General features: G+C 40.9%; 1 protein-coding gene across 2 annotated transcripts in view; it reads right to left on the bottom strand.

Moving 5' to 3' along the window:
• Positions 1–3,657: 3,657 nt before the first annotated feature.
• The window catches only part of kremen1 (kringle containing transmembrane protein 1), a 58,836-nt gene continuing 42,597 nt past the window's right edge, over positions 3,658–19,896 (bottom strand). Inside the window, exons 4-9 of one of the 2 annotated variants that reach the window (XM_038704562.1) lie at positions 15,374–15,498; positions 13,573–13,726; positions 12,441–12,773; positions 7,739–7,978; positions 7,066–7,150; positions 3,658–6,682 (exon numbers count right to left, since the gene is read on the bottom strand). In XM_038704562.1, coding sequence (XP_038560490.1) covers positions 6,523–6,682; positions 7,066–7,150; positions 7,739–7,978; positions 12,441–12,773; positions 13,573–13,726; positions 15,374–15,498 — 1,097 coding nt within the window. In that variant the 3' untranslated portion in view covers positions 3,658–6,522. The remainder of the gene's footprint in view (positions 6,683–7,065; positions 7,151–7,738; positions 7,979–12,440; positions 12,774–13,572; positions 13,727–15,373; positions 15,499–19,896) is intronic. The other variant, XM_038704563.1, reaches the window with a different exon arrangement.

Here is a 19,896-nt window from a genome sequence, read left to right as displayed (position 1 = left end):
GTCGTCACTCACAGGCGACGGTAACAACTTCACACTTCAGAGACAGCCTGTGGGTGGTGCAGTATTGTTATTTGTAATGTAGAGGACATATTAAATCAACTTTAGGGTCATTTTGCTGTTACTGCGTTATGCTTTTCATAATGTTATGTTTTGTCCACCGCAGTTTAAATCAGTGAGGTTGGATAAAATATTATAGCTTTCGTGAAGGTGGGATTTATGGGTATTGATTATGGTTTGGAAGTGTGCATTTACTTGATAACCATGATATCGATAATAAAATCATGTAACTTTCAAAATGACAATTAGGGAGCAATTTGGTGTTCAGCTTCTTACTCAAGGGCTTCAGTGAGCAGGAACCTAAAAACTGCACAATCAATGGTCAACCAGGTCTAATCTTTATAAAGATTTTTAACAGAGAAAAGCTGCAAGTACTTCTCACATTTGAGAAGCTGGTGACAGTCGAAAAGTTTTATTGCATGCAAAAAAAAAAGTTTGATTTAAATGATACAATTGTCTAAATGCTTCTTGATTATTTTCAGCACTAATCAACTGTCCTGAAGGCAGAGGGAAAAAGTAGTATATATAAACAGCTTTCAGCAGCATAAACCTACAATAATAGAAGGCAAATCTTGAGCATGAAACAGGCCAATGCATGTACTCAAAAGCACTGAAGGGCATGAGAGTGCTTTAATTGCACCAGGGTCATTGACAATATTGCAGAGCGAGGTGGATCAAAACAGACAAGTTCCTACACAGCCAGTAAACCTCTTACACACACTTCTTTTCCAGATCTGTCAAGGGAGACAAGACCTTTTTTTTCTAACAGCACCTCTCTCCTAATATACCACACTTCCATACCCTGTGTGCAGAAGATGGCAGGGATTGTGGGTATTGTCTTCCATTCTTCTCACTTTCTTATTCTGACAGTAACCAGACCCTGCTATGTAGCCTATTGTCCCATTGTTGCCTCAATTACTGGTCGACTTGGGTTCTCTTTTCCTTGGCTATGAGAAGGTTTACCGGAGGCGGTGGGGGGGGGTCTGCAGGCCAAGGCTTTTCTACAGGGACTCAGAGGAGTCATGATGTATGCACAATTGCTATTGAGGGGAAAAAACATTTTGGGGTCAATAGGTCAATAGTAAAAGGCCACAAAGATTTGTATCTTATGTGGTTGTATGAATGACTGAACTTATAACAGAGGTCCTGCAAAACCTCAGCTGAGAAACCTTAGAATTTGTAATCAACTGTAACTTCAGTTAAAACATTCAAATAACATTATTGATAACAATTCTGGTTGCTAGTGTCTAATAACCATTATGTTAATACCCTAGCAAGCAAAAAGCAGATACCAGTGGTACCAAGCATCATTATTGGGTGTACTTTTGAGGAAATGTGGTCAGACATCATATCACCAGTAGAGGGGGTAAGATAATCATTTGCTGTTTCTCGTTTCCTCTGCTGGAATGTGTGTTTCTGATAAAAGATGAAACAATTGAATCTCCAAATAACCTGAGGCCAGTAATGAGTTTTATGGAGAGGCAGAGAGGGGCCGGCCATTAATGTAATTCTACTGTGTTTTTTACTATATATATATGGGTGACATTTTCGAATGGCAAAGGCGATGGTATAAATATCAAACTGGTCGCCATCAAAGGCCAGCTGCTCTGCATCCAAATAAATATATATATATATATATACATAAATATATATACATGGTGGCATTCTCATGTTCCTACAGTGTTGTCTGCCTGGTACCTATTGAAGCGGCCCCCTGACCTTCGTTTAGATAAAATAAATACATTTTATAATCAGTTTAGTTTGCAAAATTAAGGGGAGAATCTGGTGAAAAGGCATGTTAAGGTGGAGAGGCTTCTTTTTGCCATGTCTTTATACTTTTTGAGGTTTTATTTATTATTGAACTAGTGGAGGTACTTTGTTTGGAGTTAACTGAATAATAAATTATTTTGGGGTGGAACCTTGGTAAGTTAAAAAATATTACGTGTGTGTGTGTTTCTTTTTTTGTGTGTGTTGTTTTTGTGAGATTGAGAGCAACAGAGAAACTAGTGTGGTGGATTTGTGGTGCAAAACTGTTAAGCTTGTTGTGTAAAGGATAAGCCGGCACTACAGCTGATTTTATTCAAACTGTTGACAGTGAGGATGGTATTTTGCTGAGTTAAATGTTGTTTATAGATCAGTTCAGACCAGTGGCTTGCACTCTCCTTGGTACTACAGTGATGTTGGTGTTGGCAGATTATTGTTTGGATTATTGCCTCTTGTTTATTGGTGGTAAACTACATGTAAAGGCCAGTAACACTCTCTGGGTGTGGTGATCCCGGTGTGGGTGTTTCATGAATACTACTCTTTGGCTGCTGCGGCAGCACCTGTGACTGGCAGACAGATCAGGACACAGACTGTCAGTTCCCATCATAATATCATACTGATTGCCATTTAAGTTCCTACACTGTTATATGATCTGAAAAGTATAAGATAATGTTGGGTAAGCCTTGGTGTGATTGAATGTGGTATTTTAAGTGTTACAGTATTTTCAGTGTAAGTTACTAAACTGATCCACATATGTTCTAAGTCCAGACAGAGATTCTGTTTTATGCAGGGCGCCAATTTTGTTATGATTAAGTCTTTGCAATTTCTGTTCTGTTTATGAATAATATTACTGGTTATTATTTCCTGGGGAAGAGAACTCACAAACAAAGCCTCACCCCCCTTCTGCCAGTAGGTCTGTCACACCAGAAGTTCTTTATATTCTCTGATTCCTTTGTGACTTTTCATGTTTGAGAGCGTCAACAGGATAGAAATATTATTAAACAAGTTCTGCACAAGGTTTTTGCTGTAAAATGCAGTTCAGTCAGAAGCATCAGAGGTTCACAGGTTACTTGATTTGAGATTTTAGGAAGTGTTACTGAAAGTCCAAGACATTTTTCAGGAAACCTTTTTTGGACAAATTATCAGCCCTCATTTTTGAAAATGTACTTCCTTAGAAGCCTGTTTGGAAACATTCGCATTTTGCAACATTTTACAAGGTTATTTTGCTTCCCCGTGATGTGACAGTTGTCTTGCCAACAAATAGCATAACAAACAAAACCAGCCCTTAAACAGTTTCAGAGCAAGCTCTAGATGAAAGAAACACAGAAACACCTTTCATGAATTAAGAAATCATCGTTGCATTCATCCCAAGTGTTCCAGCTTATTACACGTCCTGCCATGTTTGTTTTTTCATGGTGTTCCAGTTGTAAAGCTGAACTCCTGCTGTTTCCCTCTAAAATGTGCAGGTTGCATGCTTGACCTCATCCTGGAGGGGATCCAATAGGTTACACATGGTACTCCACATTCTCCTTCAGTGTGTGTGTGCATCTCCAAACAGTCTGGGAGTCATTTCACAAAGCTGATAAGTATTTAGCTCCACAGAAAAAAAGGGGAGAAGGGGGTGCAGATGTCCCATCATGCAAACACTGAAGCCAGAATCTATTTTTTCAAATGGAATCTTTTCAAATGGAAAAGTGAATGGCATTACCTTGATCTGGTCTTTGGGGCTGTATGCTTTTCAGCCACGGGGGGAAGTAATATTCTGTACAATTATGAAATAAATGGTGGTTTAATTACAAGGATGGAACAAAGTTAAAGAACACGCACAACGCAAGCTTAAGAAACATGCATACAGTGTTTATTTTGCAACCAGGACACATTAAATAAAACTACAAAGGTACTTCACTTATACAAAAGATAGATTATATCCCATTCACATACAAAATAACAATAATTTACTGTATAAATTAAACATTTTACTATTCTGCTATTTACAATTTTGTGGAAACAATGTTTTGGCCACTCCAGATTACTTCCCACAGGGCTTCTGGTGTTTTCATGTCATCGAGCACTACAGGACATTCACATCAGCTACAGTTTTGGAAAAAGTTCCACCGCTTAGATGATAGCGTGGAATTTTCCGATTGACTGGAGAACAGGACAGAAAATGAGAGTTTGCATAATTCACCAGGCAATCTAAACAAATATGCCCTTGTTAGATTTTAACTGTCAGATTTTGTTAGTTTTTGTTTGATTTGAACGCACATTAATTTCCCATCGCTCTCTCACATCCAAGCTCTCTTTCCTCCCTCTCTCTACGCATGGTCTGCTCTGAACATCACAGACCCAGGGGCATGTGCTCTTGTCTTGCAATAATTAACATGAGTTACACTTGAGCAGACAGGCAGAATATAGCACAGTCACATTTTTAAAAATCTCTGATTGTGAAAGAAAGGTTCTTCATCTTTTTTTATGGGCCTCAAATTCTGTCTGATTCTTGGAAAACTATAAATCTTTTGACTGTAATGACACAGGGAGCCTGCACCGTATAAAATATAACCTTTTGTCTCAAGTGCTCAGGTTGCTGCACAAAGTTCATTTTAGCTCTTTTCTTTTATCTGAAACTAAATGCAAAAGTGAGTAAGTACCATTTCATCTTGTAAGTAGAAGCAAATTTAAGTGCATTGACGTTTCAAACCTCTTCTTTGTTTCTCCTGTCATGTGATCAGATGATTTTTAGTGTGACCATCTGCAGAAACCTCCGCTATAATTCAGTCCCACGACAGGAAAGTCCACTTACTATGCATATGGCAAACTGGTAGATTTTGACCTTTCACAAGTAGTTTAAATGTCACGGCAATGCACGGAAAACCGTCACAGCTGCAAACCTGCTGTCAGCTTGTGCAGAATACCATTGAGTGCTTCTGGATATATTTTCTGTCTTCGTATATTTCTTGCGCTCAACCTTTTGGCCTAAAATCAAGGTGACAAGTAAAAGCTTCTAGGTCTGCAGCGTCTTGTAGAATTTAGGCAATTTACTGCTGTCTAAGGAGAGAAAAAATGCGTTCCACCTTTCAGCTAAGTTGATGAGTAAGAACAAAAAGCACTTCTCTCAAGTGCTTTTCCGAGACACACAATGAAAGAGCGGACATAAATATCATTCCCACACTGAATTACATAATATACAACAATATCCATCCCCCTCTGTAATCAAAAGACAACTTAATGTGAACAATATGTTCAGTAAATGTCCAAGACTGCACATAAGAGCACACACAGAGATTAAAAACAAACATTTTTTAAAGCATTATCAGTAACTACATGAAGAGCTCTAATCCAAAAGGCTATGTGTTCATTTTGGAAAAAAAAATATCATCAAATGTCCATCATGTAACAAAAATGTAAAAGATCCAGTCTGGAGAGGTGTTCAGTTGAGTGTACTATGTGTAAAAAGACTAATACTTAATGCTTCCAATCACTGTACAAGATGTGGCGTCATTTTCTACTTTACATTTAAGTGGTGAAAATCCTATTTTGGACTGAAACTCTTCACATCCACACTGATTTTAAAGCCGTGCAGCCTCTTGTGAGGGACCCCAGACTGCTTCGTGAAAGAAACAGATGTGAGGAATCTGAGACGAGGGAAAAGGAGATCCTTAAGGCACTTGAACATCATCAAACCGGAAAGACTCCCACCCACAACCGAGCAGAAAAAGCCCTCAGATCTTCCCAAGCCTCCCTAAATGGCAGTTTGTCTGCAAACTGCGCCAACCAACCCACCCCCCCCAGTGAACGACGGTACTTCTTCTCCCCGCCCAAATCCACATGAGTGCTGAGTGAACGAGTGGGCGAGAGTGCTCTCTTTCTCTGTGATCTTTTCATTTTACGGCGAGTGATTCATTTTCAAAGTGCTGTGATATCCACCTTCCGTGTGACGTTTCCATGTCCTTTGCCACCTCAGAAAGCTAGTTTGCACGTAAAACACATCAAAAAGAAACTTTGCATATGGAATCAAAGTGACAAATAAATACACACAACTCTTTGGATGGGAGGATTCTGGTTTTTGGCTGCAAGTGTTCATTGTCCATATGAGGCAGTTAGAAGAGTTATACAAAACTGTTAAGTGTTACAGCACGTGTGTGTGCGTGTGTATCAAAGACCTCATCCTCTCCTTGATACTCATGAAGATTTCGGTTACCACTGTGACTGAAGCACCAGGAAGAGGCAAACTAAACTGAAACCAGACAGTGAAGTTGCTGCGTTTCACTGGTAAACCTGTAGTCTGGAATGGAGTTTTGGAGGTATGTTGATTGTTAGGGACGTCCGTGGTGTGATGGAGATAGAGCCTCGCAGGACCAGAGAAGCTTCCCGCATGTTAAAAGTGTCCTTGAATCTTTCAGAGCTGCAGATCTTCCTCCATCTAATCCTTCGCTCTCCTCTCCCACAGTGAGGTCACTGACAGCCCTGCCTGTCCCCCTCCTCTTTGGTGCTGAGCAGGATGGGAGGGTCCAGCCACTTCAGCCCAAGGGGCCATTTAGTAGCAGTCACTCATCAGTTGTCATTAGCCAATCAGTTGTTGGCTTGTTAGCGTAGCGCCTCATAGAGTTTCATTTTCTGAGGGTCTGGCATCTGATGGCCCTAGTACAGAGTAGTTGTGGGTTGGCGGTAGCGTTTGGTTAACGGTGGAGCGCAGCAGTGGTGCTAGTTACCCACCAGGGGGCTGAGGTCGCCATGGTGGTTCTTTAGCTTCTTCTTGAAGAGGGAGATGGTGGAGGGTCGGTACAGGATGATCCAAGGCTCGGAGGACGCCGTGCTCTGGCTGCAGCTGTCTGAACCGCTGACTGCTGGAATATTCTGGGATCTGAGAGGGAAAAGGGACAAGAAAGGCAGAGAAGATTTTTTTAATTAATTTCGGAAGCCATGAGGGGAATCTGAATTTCCTTTGTGTAGGATTTGAACATTTCTGCCTTTGGTGACGTTTTATGGTTGTATCAAAAAAGACACTGTGGCAGACAGGAATGCACCGATGAACTGGCAGAACGCAACTTGAAGAATGCTTTCATTTTCAACTGGGATTGTCCCAAGTTTGTCAGATGCTACGATCAGATAAAACGTCAACACATTGGGACAATAAAAATAAATGTTTCTTTCATCTATTTCTAATATGACATGAATGAAACGGCTGAATGCTTTGACATTTTATGCTTGGTTGATCATACACACCTCCAACATGCTCATACTTACTTGACTGTAATATGCAGCAATAGCTTTGCCACCATTGCTATGACTGTCAGTATGAGGAGAGCAGCCAGAGCGTAAATGGTCCACACTGCAGAGAGGGAACAACACAGTAACAAGACATCAGACATCGAATCGTGGTAATGAAAACAAACTGAAGCAGATTGAAAGGATTAGCTAGAGAATTATTCAAGCACTGCTGGCGCACCTGTTAGCAGTGTTCAGTCAGCCAATTGTCAAGAAATTGTGACGCATTATTATTGCACATCTGTTTTCTTCTGGTTGAGAAATACATCCGATAGCCCTTTGAGACAGACTGCTCAGATTGAAGAGTAATATTTGAAGGAAGTATAAAAGAACAGAATGCGTCAGTCCACCCTGCGTAGCTTTGACAAGAGGCCTGATTGGTGTGATCAGCAGGGAGAACTAAAGTAACTTCAGCTATGAGTCACTGACAGGAAAAAACAAGCGTCATGAAGTATTAAATCTATGTATGATCATAGAGAGTCACTCTAGGCCGAAGCTTCCAGAAGCCTCTCATCAAACTAAGATGATTTTAATACTGTCAGAGAAACCAGGTCATGCTAAATGGGGGCTCTAACCAAGAAAGCTCCCACAGCATCCCTGCAGAGGTAGAGAGAGGTGCAGTGGGTGCAGTACATGATGGGTGTTAACATACTAGCGCTGTGTCCAGTGGTCTCGCCGCGTCCAGCCCACTGACCTGGCATGTTGTGCTCCGGTTTACCGGGGCTGGACGTGATCACGTAGAGAATCTGGGAGGAACGTCCTTTAGAGGTGCTGTTGGATCTCTCTGTGACGCCGCCAGCAAGCTGGGGCCCCGCCGTGCTTGGGATGTCCTTTCCTTCATCCTCATCATTTCCTTCAGCCTCCATTGTTCTGGTGTCTTGGCTTCTCAGTGCTGGGCAAACAAGAATAAGAACTGATTTAGACAGGTTCATGTGTGTTTTAGAAGAGGACGAGAGACATGCATGCAATTCTCTGCGAGTCGGCGTGCATGCACAACTCTGCACAAGGCCGGTGAATTGCAGACGAGCAGAGCAGAGAGAAAACGGTCATCAATAAGCCTCAGTGTACATGGAAATCTACAGTGTAAGTTACAGCTCTGACTAGTGAATAGAGACTGCAGCTCTGCAGCTTCTCAAGATTAAAGCGGATCATTTTAAATATGATTTTGATTGTGATAAATATACAGTATCTTCATAGGGAAAAATATCCCTTATAAATATACTGTATTTCATATACTGTACTTAAAGCGGCAAAAACAAGCTGTGAACACAACACTGACATACTTTCGCCATTATAAAGTTGAAACTTGTTAGCAAACACTTGCTTATTTTACACATTCAGCAGGTACGGAGCAACATAATCTTTCATTTGGAGTCATGTTTCAGGCCTCCTAGCAATTGTAAGTCCAATATTCACTCTCCTTTTAGGTCTGCTTTTGGTCTCCTGGGGAAATAATTGTCTCTTTAGCAGAGTCATGCTCCATTATGTTACCCAGCTAACTGCTAACTTATTTCGCTGAGCTTACAGTGATTTTGTAGAGCTTTTTTTATGACTTTAAATTTACAAGATGCTTTTATATTTGTCAGTAATAACAAAACAAACAACAACACTGTTGTTAAGCACTATCACATTCACCTATATTACAATCTCTGAAAATTGTGGAGAGTAAAGTTAGTCTTTGTATCTTCTGCAATGTGGCCTATCACAACTTGAAAATGTGACTATGTTTAAGTATTATAGGCTTTCCTGGCTCCCATTTAGAGTAGTGGTAAGTCCTGTGCCAGAGACACAGAAGAGGAAAAGCTCTGCCATGTTGTTGTAATTTCTACAAGTTGAGGACATAGATCACTCAGTGCCCCTTTAATTATCCCTGTGCGTAAACTGGGATGTGGCAGCAAGCAGGCAGAAATAGGATACATCATGTTGATTGTGTTGTGGAAAATATATACAGAAGAATCACGAGTGAATATTCGATACTAACAACATTTGAAGAAACAGATCAATTTTGGAAGAAAACTTAAGCGTGTAAACATGCGGTGTCCGCTGCAGACATGATTCAAAAAGTGTTTGCAATAAATTCTGTTTGTTTTAACCTGCTTACAGCACCAGATGGGCAGAGTTTGCTTCATAAAACATGAGTGCTAGAGAGCGTGGACTATTTCAACTCATTTATGTGTTCCCAGAGGAAAGCAATAACCTAAATAACATTGCCTCTGCCTTTCATGTACTTCTCCTAAAACAGAAAAGTGATTTATTTAAAATCACTGTGTGATTTTCCTTCTTCCTACTTCTGAAACACTGCTGGTGAGAAACAAACTGTGGAATGTCTTAAGATGATATTTATGTGTTTCACTTGACTCTTTAATTATTTTTTCTACATCAATTTGCAGTGAGGTTTGGTCAAGAGAAACATCTATCAGCAATCTGTGATTGCAGTCATCTACAAATGTGATTTGCTTTTCTTATTTGCCTCAGACACATCTTACAAAGAATGTAGTAGTATGTCTCTTTTAATTGCTCCTAAGTGGGTAGCAAAATGAAATAATAAGACATTGGTGGTTCCAATTAATATAATTATAAGCTTGGGGACATATTGACAAAACATCCTAAGTAGCTCCTAATTAGCTGTGTTGCTCAAAAGTTGCTAAAAGAGAGCAGTAGAGATGACCTGCTCACGATCATTAATGTTTTGGGAAAATACAAGTATAATAAACTTTTTTTAAGGAATTTTGAAAGATCCAGTCAGCTCACGAACATACCATACAACAATACCGCTGAACATGATGGTTTACACTGGAAAAATGCAGCTTGCTGCTCTGATGAGCTATCTCAGCCAACTGTCAGAATTATTAATAAAACTTAAAATTTGCTTTTCAAACCCCAATTTGTTCAACAGTTCATTAAATAATCACCAACTGCAACAAATACATAAATTATTTTATGGCCACTGTTAGATGCTATATGTCGAATTACCACATCAAAGTATGATGCAGATACAATATACTTAACAAGTCAATATTTTACTTTGTTTATGTATGAAATATGTGAGGCAGTTTATAAAAGTCTGATATATTTTCTATGAAATCTAATTTTTATTTAATTTGTATTAAAGTGGTCATATTATGCTCATATTCAGGTTCATAATCTTATTTAGGGGTTGTACTAGAACAGGTTTACATGGTTTCATTTTCAAAAAAACACCATATTTTTGTCATACTGCAGCTGCAACTGCTGCAGCTCCTCTTTTCACCCTGTGTCTTAAAGGCTTCGCTTTAGCTATGGAGTGATACATCTCTTTTTGTTGGGAGTTGCACATACTAGGTAAGGAACTTCGCATACTAGCCAATCAGAAGCAGAGTAGGGCGGATCATGAGAAGCGGGTAAACACGGCTTCGGTTCAGCTGTAGCTTAGCAACAGACTAGAGCAAGAGTTTCAGAGTGGTGAGTTATTAATCTGTAACAAAAGTATCTTTCATCCATAAAGTTTTAACTGAGCTCTGTCTCTACATCACAGTAACAACTTTCTGTCCGTTGACTACCTGGAGGGTAGCTAGTGTTTGGAAGGGAGAGGAGAGGCAGCAGGAGGACGTCTTGTCACTGTGTGCTGCAGCTCAGTGTGTTTTTCGCACATTTCGCTGTGTTGTCACAGGAATCAAAGGGCAACGGCTGGACTACAAACGAGCTGTTTTCAGGCAGTTCAGAGCAGAGTTTTCTGTGGGAGATGGGAACTCACTTTGGGGTGGACTTTGGGCTTTTTCACTTTGCAAACATATTACATGCACAAAAAGATATATAAATCAATAAAGGAGAGGGAAAAAGCCAAAAAGCATAATACTACCTCTTTAAGATTTTCTTTCATATTCACTGACACACACTGGTCAAACAAGTTCAGTCATCATTCGTGGTAAGATGAGATAGTTAGAACGACTGACAAGCTAAACTCTAAATGGTAAGCCCGTAAGCCCCACCCACCTTGTGTTAAATCCCCCTGAACTGCTAAATACTATCTGATCCATGCCTGTTCCACTCTTCAATGAATGGTAGCTGAATGTTAAAGCAGTGTTGGATTTTTTTTCTTTTCATAGCTCAACCTGACTGTGATGTTCCCAGACTTCCCTATTTGCAAACAAAATACCATGCTTGACACCCGGGCTCAGCTGAAACGCTCCATCATCATCTGAAAGCATTTATCCCAAAATTACCGTTTTGATCGCGCAGCGTGCGAGATATTGGATATATTTAGTGGTGGTACTCAGTTTAACTGTTGTCTTTCTCTTTCAGTTTCTGTTTTTTTATTTCTCTCTACCTGAGTCGATATGTATTGTTATCTCTATCTTTCTGTGAAAAAGCTATTACTTTAGGAGGTGACCTTTTCTTATATGTCTCGGATTCCATTTCTTGGCTACATGACGCCTAATGCAAAACAAGAACCAAGACGTGAGCAGAAAGGATCGTGCCTGTCCAGAGGTCAGAGGATTTCGACCTTTGAATATTGTTTTTACTGTAACGCCACCAGGAAAGAAAAATGACAAATGGAGGCAGAGAGGAAGGAGCAGGGACAGATTGCCTCCCAGTGTACTGAGCTTGAATGTCACCTACACTGAATTATATCAGGTTGTGTTTCTCTCATGCCTCCAGAAATTTATCTATTAAATCATTTTGGTGCATTCAGACTGTTCACACAGAGACTCATTCTGAGAGAACATAATGTGAAAATAACAGAAGACAGCTTTTTATTTTATCACATATGTCTAGCGGGATAAACAATTTTTTGCTGCAAAGTCTTCAACTTCCTGTCAACTATAGTTCCCCAGCTATATGTCTGCTCTACAGTGAAATCATGCTATCAGAAGGCGCGATACATAGTACTGCACTATTTTGTATGTAGGTGGCACAAAAACTCGCTTTGCAATTCACCAAGGAACACACTCTGGAGAAGCAAAGCAGCCTGCCGCAGCTTGATAAGAGAGTGAGTTCCTAGAAAAACAAAACATTATTTAAATATGCAGTATCACCTGGGGCAGTGAGACATTGACTAGCAAATGAAAAGAGAAAAGGACCTGCCAGTGGCGTGACAACTGCCTCACCAGAGCTAACAGACATTAGTCTACAAAACAAGGGTTGCCATGCAAAACTCTATCATGGAGCCAGCAAGTCAGCACGCACCAGATTATGCAAATGTGGCTCTTGGTGGGTTTAAGGGGGTACTTTAGGTCAGGATGTTTGCTAGAACTCAAACCAAACATTAGAAGTAATAGTCTGGCAGGGGCATTGACACTTCTTATAAAAACATTCTTCTTTCAACTGCTACATACTTTTTCACCAGAAATATAAAAAAGCAAGTGATATCCCACCTTGGTAGAGCAGGGCAAATCCCTGGGCCTGGTTGGTGCGGTCTGAGTAGAAGTACAGTATGACAAAGTCGCCTGTGATGTTCACTAGCTCCCGCGGCGGGCTGCGCCAGTCGAAGCGTGCCACCACCTGGTTGGTGTAGCCGTCCAGTAGCTCCACCATGTCTGTCTGGTCGGAGATGTCAAAGAAGGTGAAGTTGAAGAGGATGGCGAAGGATCCAGGAACCTGTATAGTCCAGTAGCAAACACGGCCAGCCCCGTACTTGTCGGGGAAATCAGGGGAGTAGATCACTCCCGATGGAGAAGAATAGTTCCCACCGCAGGCCCCCACTCGGGCTGGAGGAGAGAGAGCAGAAACAGGAGAATAGTTAGTGCTATTTGCCATAAAAGCTTATTGGATTATTTGTGGTCTCTTCAGTACCTTGGTAACAGACACCATGTTACATGATTTCATGGTAATGAATGAGGGTGCACCAATGTGACATACCGGATCGGCCTAACTTTATTAAGTGGATGAAGTATGAGCCATGACGTGACTGATCCAGTTTCTTTGTCAATGTTGTCATAAAATTCAGTATTTCCGCTATCCATTACATTCCTTTGGTCACAGCTGGGCACCGACTTAGCTTTTAGTGCCAGGAATGGCTGACCTCATACTTTCATATGATATGCAGTGAGGTATTTTAAAGAGATTTTAAATTTGGGGTAAAGAGAGGCACTCAATATATATGGTAAGTACCCTGAGTTAAGGTATCAGAATTGGTACTAGGAGAGGAAAAGTTGGATTAGTACATAATGAAGTTCTTTAAACTTTCCAAAAAGTTGTTTAGTACAACTCTATATTGAAAAGTATAGCTTTAGGTGTTAATGTCCAGTAGTGTAGGAGGTCTGATCACAGTTGCTTTGAGGAAAGGAAATTTACTACTCTGCCTTCTGGAGGTGAACTGTAGACTAATTCAACAATATTCAACAAAAGCAATGACAGACTCATTACCACCTTAGATTTATACAAACTGCAGGCACTAACATAAAGAGCATCAAGTGGTTTAAACACAGACAAAGATGTGTTTGTAAAAGTGCAGTATCTTATATTACTTGTGTCAGACCCAGAGTGACACTAGTTAATAACACTCACTGTCGAAGATGATGACCCAGCCGTCTCCACCGCAGGGCTGGGTGTGGTCACCGAAACAAACATGGTTGCACTCCATGCTAGGCGACTCGCCGTGGTCATGTGGGTCCACTTCGTTGCCACAGAAACAGGCATATCCTGACTCCATTCCAGCAAGCTGCAAAACACAAAAGGAGTTATGCAAATGACTGCTTCAGCAATTCAAAACAAACCTTTCCCATAATGCTGCTCATTATAAATCCATTTGACATGGATGCCAGCGAGGAAAACACTGAGGGAGTCATTCCAACAAACGTTGTGGACGAAACAAGAAGATTTTGACTATTCTTTCTACAACATTCAAAATGGCTACTTTTTCAATAACATTATACATGATTACATCACAACTATGCATAAAAAATAATTTTGCAAATTCACAACACATTCAAATAAAAATAGTTTTATATGTTGTGTTTCTTAAATCAGCTTTATGTGAAATTGGGTTAACAGTAAACAGTTCACTGCATGGAACTCTTTGAAATTAAACTGACTTGAGTCTAAAGTACCCTAATTATTCTTTCTCTCATGGTTTCAAGATGCTGAAATCTGAGTCTGGACAACCACAACCTCTCAGCTGATTAGAAGCCTCCTTTCAAACACACAGCTGCACAGAGGGTGAAGAGAATAAACCTTACAAAAATAGCACCTATCTATCTTTCAAACCCAAACTGTAAACTGTTCCTGAAAGCATCGGAGCAGGAATGCGAAACTTAAAAAACCTTCACACATCGTGACCTCGCCACCACTGGCCGCTTGTTCTCAAAAGAGCTATTGTCCTTCACTCAAAAGGACACCATTGTCCACTTTTCAGACCCTGAATGAATTCACACAACTGAAGGTACTGCATCCTCTCCCACTCTGCTTCTTTCCTCATGGAATAGGAATTTATCAAGCCTCTGCTCTCGCCAAGATGTTTCACACAACGTCCTTGTTGCATTAATCTATCTGATGAACTAACACCAACGTGAATACTTCTGGTGGAGTAAACAAGAGATGGATCGCTGTCCAAGTCATCAGGCATGCTCTTTGTCAAACAGTCACACGGGATCTGTGCTTCAGAGCACTGAAGTTTCACATGCCCATTAAGGACAGTGACAGTCCAAGGGTAGGCAGACGATGCCAATCTGCCGCCACATCCTGTAACATCTGCTGAACTGAGAGGGGAGGGGGGAGCTGTCAGTATCTGTCAATGCAGACGGGGCTGAACTGGATCTGCTGAGACAGAAAATGAACACCTGGCACTGTTTATAGCTGGGACAATCACATACCAGACTCAGAGATGAGGAAAACGTATCGAAGAGGAGGTGCCCACTGGGCTAATAACCGTTCATTTCCAGCTGCCAGCCTTGATTGCTGTGATGATTTGTCATCCGCTGGTTGGTTTGAAACAGGAGGTTTGATGGCTGAATAAAGAGGGTATAGACTGCACTGGGCACGATGGTAGCGACAGTCAGGAAACTGTCCGTAAATGCAAATGATTTACATAAAAGCTTGAGACAGCTTGTGTCTATTTTAGACATGCCACAGGCAATTGACTGGACACTTTTTGATCCACTTGGGGGGGGGGGGGGGGGGGGCACATTTGAACTTTCTAGTATGAGTGCCAGGATAAAGGATACAATATAGACATTTGAGTTATTAATGTTTTAAAGTGTTCTCCTACAGAAGCCAGCCCTTAATTCAAGTTAAATATAATGCTGGACATCTCTTGGTTTACATGTTTTCTTTTTATCTGATACATTTCTCCTTCACTACTGTATCTTACCTTGTACCTCTGCTTCCTACAGAAGCTAATACAGTTCTGTATGGTGAGTTTGTTGGAGGTCTCGCTCGTCCCGGACAGAGTGGGTGGGTCACCGCTGTCTTTGAAGCAGCCCAAGTTCCCAGGCACTGTAGGGATGAAAAAACGATCAGTTACACACAACTACTTAGATGCACTCTGTATCACATGGTGACTATTAGCATTTCCTGTACAAATATCAGGGGTGTTTTTCATTATTAGATTGTTATATTCAGGTTTCCTTCTAGATCCATTGCAGGGATCACTCCCTGTTTTGTATTTTATGAAACATGCCTTGAACCCTTATGTGTCTCAAAGCTTCCTCTAAGTGGTTCAAGTTTTAAAAACATGTTTGTGATTAACACTTTGACTCATAGACCCGCCCCCAAAAAGAACAAGCTATAGTGACACACTCAGTAAGTATTTAGTCCTCTGTATGAATGTTTTGGTGTGACTTGCCAACAGAAAAGTCAACTATTTGGCCTCTGAAGAAAACAGGAGAAGAAGAGAAGGTGGAGGGAGGGGAGAGAGGGACAGGGATGTTTGAGTCATGGCGAAAGAGAGCTGGAATCTAGAAAATGTACCCTGTGTGATGTGAGAGCAAGTTGTATCAGATTAGGGATATAACGTGTTCTACGTGTGACTGTGTGTGTGTGTGTGTGTGTGTGTGTGTGTGTGTGTGTGTGTGTGTGTGTGTGTGTGTGTGTGTGTGTGTGTGTGTGTGATGAGGGGTTTTATGAGCCAAGAAATAGAAAATGTTTGTTATATAGCGACTTTTCCATCTGGAACATCTGGAAGGAGGCCAAGTCCAACACCGTAGGTCTACATTAAACACAGCTTCAATTTTAACCCATAAGAGAACCAGAGTGATGTTAGAGCATAAGCAAAAATTTGTGCTACAAAGTTTTCGTGTTTCTGCTACCTGAGACGTATTTTGGTCGAGCTTTCATAAAACAATGAACGCAACAACCACATACAACTTCCACATCTCAATTTTCCTTTCACTTTTTTGACTGTTGCTGCAGCCCAATCATATGAAATACTATTGAACATTAAAATGTTTGTTAGGTGAAACCTGGGAATGTATGACACAAATAGGCCAACAATCACAGATGGATCACAGACAGATCACCTTCAAGTCAGACGAATCAGCCCGCCTATCTTAATCCACTGTGTATTCATCAAACATTCCAAAGCCTTTAAATTCAATGTAATAGCTCAGGAAGTGCCAACAAAGCCTCCAGCAGCTATATTCCACTTGTGATTAGTTTTTCACTGCGAAAACAGGCTTTCTCTTGAAGATGAAACACATTTGACAAACAGAAGTAAATGCACAATCTGAATCTCCACTGCAGTATGAAAAATCTCCCCTCCACAATGCTCTTCAATCTCATTTGAATTGGTGTCATCCGACCGATGGGTACAAAGAAGCTCATTAGGACAAGACATAAAAGACAAGAGCAAAGACTGTGTCCAAAATAGCTGCCAATGCTGCACTGAGACACAAAAATCAAAAGCATGTGACATTAGAAAGCACTCTTGTTCTTTATCAAACATATGCGATTTCCAAATTCATTTCAATCTTATAGTGCAAGTTAACTGAGGCACAAAGCATCTTTAATACAGAGCTCAAAGTGTGACAGATGGTTCCTCTTTTAAATTTAATTTCTTGCTGTCTTGTAAACTAAAAAGGACAAAAATTTTCAGCACGGGAAATCAAATCACGAGATAAACAGGTTAAATCTGATATTTTAATTTTGTACTGACCCTCCAATATTGGAATCGTGGAAATAGTTATTTTATTTTACTAAATACAAATATGTATGCAAATGCAATTTAGCAGAGAGTTCAGCCATGCAATTTCCCCACATTTCGATAAAAGAGAGCAAGACATTTATTTGATCATAAGCTAGATATTACACCGGAGCATGTCCTGTCTATTTGTGTGCAGCAACAGAGTCTTGCTTTGTGGATGCTGCAAAATCTGACAACAAGCTCAGAGACTGTGGAGCGGTTTGTCCCCTGATTCCACATACAAACACTGTCCTAGAACTGAACATCTCTGGAGCTTGCTGTTGTGTGTCCTCTCCTCTCAAACATTTGCATGTTGGAAGCTGCCTGCTCGTCTGATGACAGCAAGTTCCACCAGTGAACAACTGGCACCCAGTTGTTTGGCTGTAAGAAACACTTCATCCATTTTTACAAGCCTGTCACGATTCAGTTTCGAATATATGACTATTTTGCCAAAGAGGGGCATCACTCAAAACTGCCTTTACTTCATGAACCAAAGTAACCCAGAGAAAGATCACACACATGCATTGTCTTTGGCATGCCAGCTGTTGGCAACGCAAACTTTTTGGCTGGCACGAAAGCCCCCCTACACGCACAACACATGCTGCAGATTCTTTCTGTTTATGTAAGAATGAGGCACAAAAGCTTGTGACATGTTTCAGATTCCACGCAGAATGTCGTGCACAAGAACGACCGCCACAGAATGGAAAAGTGAAGAGGGGGAATGAAACAGCCTGGCAGAGAGAGGGCACTTCCCTGCATTTCACCCACGGTTGCTGACCGTAAAGTGACCGGCGAGATTTTGGCTGCTGTGCAGAACATCTGACAGATGACTCAACACTTGAAGACAAAGTCCTCAGACTCCCTCAGACCAGCAATACATCGCACATCTTCCTTTTTCAGCCACAAATACTTTAAAGCTTTATACATGGATTAATATGGTTGTTTGAATCATTTAGCAAGACCCCACAGCGCAGACTAGAATATTTTCAGGATGAGACAGGACAGCGCTGTAGCAGCAGTTTCTTTTTATCTGTCACTTAAGTATACACTGCATTGACCCCAGTGAAGTGTGCAGGAGGAGAGATCAGAAGAGAAGAGAGATAAACACCTGGTTGGGAACCAGCAACCTTCCTCCGAGCAAGGCAGGCAGGTACCACTTCAATGGAGCTTTTGAAACTCAGAGGAGAAAATGCTACTGCAGGGTTCAACAGCCAGATTAAAGGCAGCAGTGCTCCTTTTTCATTTTGCTTTGACAAGAAGATTGCAGACTACAGTCAATTTATCTGTCTTTGTCCTCTTCTCATCCCAGGGGCTGTGAAGCGCTGGCTGAGGAGCAGAAGGTGGTGGGATCGTATCACACCAGAGCATTGGATGTTTATATGGAACTGGAGAAGACGGCAGCCACTGCACTGCACCGTTTATCAAAAAAAAAAAGTGAAAAATTGTCCTTGCATGAAAATCCCTGAGCAAAGCATTGTTCCCTAAAACATCTGCTTTGCAGGCACAACAAGTGCAAATATCTCACATGCAAAAACATTCAACACACTTCAAAGCTCTCTGTGGAATTTAGACTTAACGAGCCAGAAGCTGAGAATGGAGGAAACTCAAGGTGCATAAATGCTCCAGTCAGCCCAGAGCAGACCTCTGAAAACCTTGGGAGATCACAGCGGGAGGGGGGACTGCCACAAAGTAAAAAAAAAAAAAACAGATGCAGAGAGCTAAACAAGGCCTGACTGCAGCCAGACTCATCACAACCTGGCAGCCTGCCGCATTAGCTCGGAAAAAAGCAGCCTTCCCACAATGCAACACAGGGCAAAGCAGACAGGAGGCAGCAGGCAAAACAACAAAGTTCATGGGTGTCTGTCTAGCAAGAAAAAGGAGACACCTCTGTTGATGCAGCAGACACAACAACAGTGTTGACCCAAAACACATCAGAGAGAGAAAGAGAAAAGAACAACACAGAGGGATGGAACATCAAACATGTGCAGCAGGCTTTGGCAATTGCACTTGGCAGGGAGCATGCAAGCAGGTTGATGAGCTTGTGGGGCAAACATGTTATTAAGGAAACATAATTACAGTTATACATTTCTACGCCATCTGGAGGGCAAAGAGCAAAATAAACCTACGGGAAAAATAGAAAAGACATTGAGAGCGAGAGAGAATTTTTAAAAAGTGTTTTCTTTTTAATGGGACCCCTGGTGTCTCTCTTTTTCAAAACAGATTTACTCTTAACAGTCAGACTCTGCTTTCTTTCTTGCATCCACCCAGAACAGCATGCCAGATATTTTCACTTAAAAGATGAGGTAAGGCCGAGAGACAGCGAGAGAGAGAATATGAAGCCTTAAGGAACAATGAACCTTTAAAGACTTTCCTTAATAATCACCGCTTAAACACTGCAGGATTTCGATAAAAAAGCTATACTCACTCGGTCCTAATCCTATAATCTATAAGAGAAGCCATGACACTGAAAAATGTAGATACAAGAGCAATAAAACTGAAAATACATTAGAGCTCAAAAAACAAACCTCAGTACTTTTCCTCCTCAGTACTCACTGAAATGTGTTGGAAACTAAGAAGTACAAATAAGTGGCACCAAATCTCCGCTCACATTCATAATCTTGTTTAGTTTTAAATTATTTATTTGTATACCAATTATACCAATGTCAGACAATATTTACCATTTGAGAACTTCCCTAAGGTAAGGTTATTACCTT

Source organism: Micropterus salmoides, unplaced genomic scaffold (genome assembly GCF_014851395.1).
Source record: "Micropterus salmoides isolate LMB-PRFRI ecotype aquatic unplaced genomic scaffold, ASM1485139v1 Ms_hic_scaffold_7, whole genome shotgun sequence".
Taxonomy (NCBI): Eukaryota; Metazoa; Chordata; class Actinopteri; order Centrarchiformes; family Centrarchidae; genus Micropterus; species Micropterus salmoides.
The sequence above is the reverse complement of the archived record's forward strand: the minus strand, read 5'-3'. Positions and strand labels throughout refer to the sequence as shown.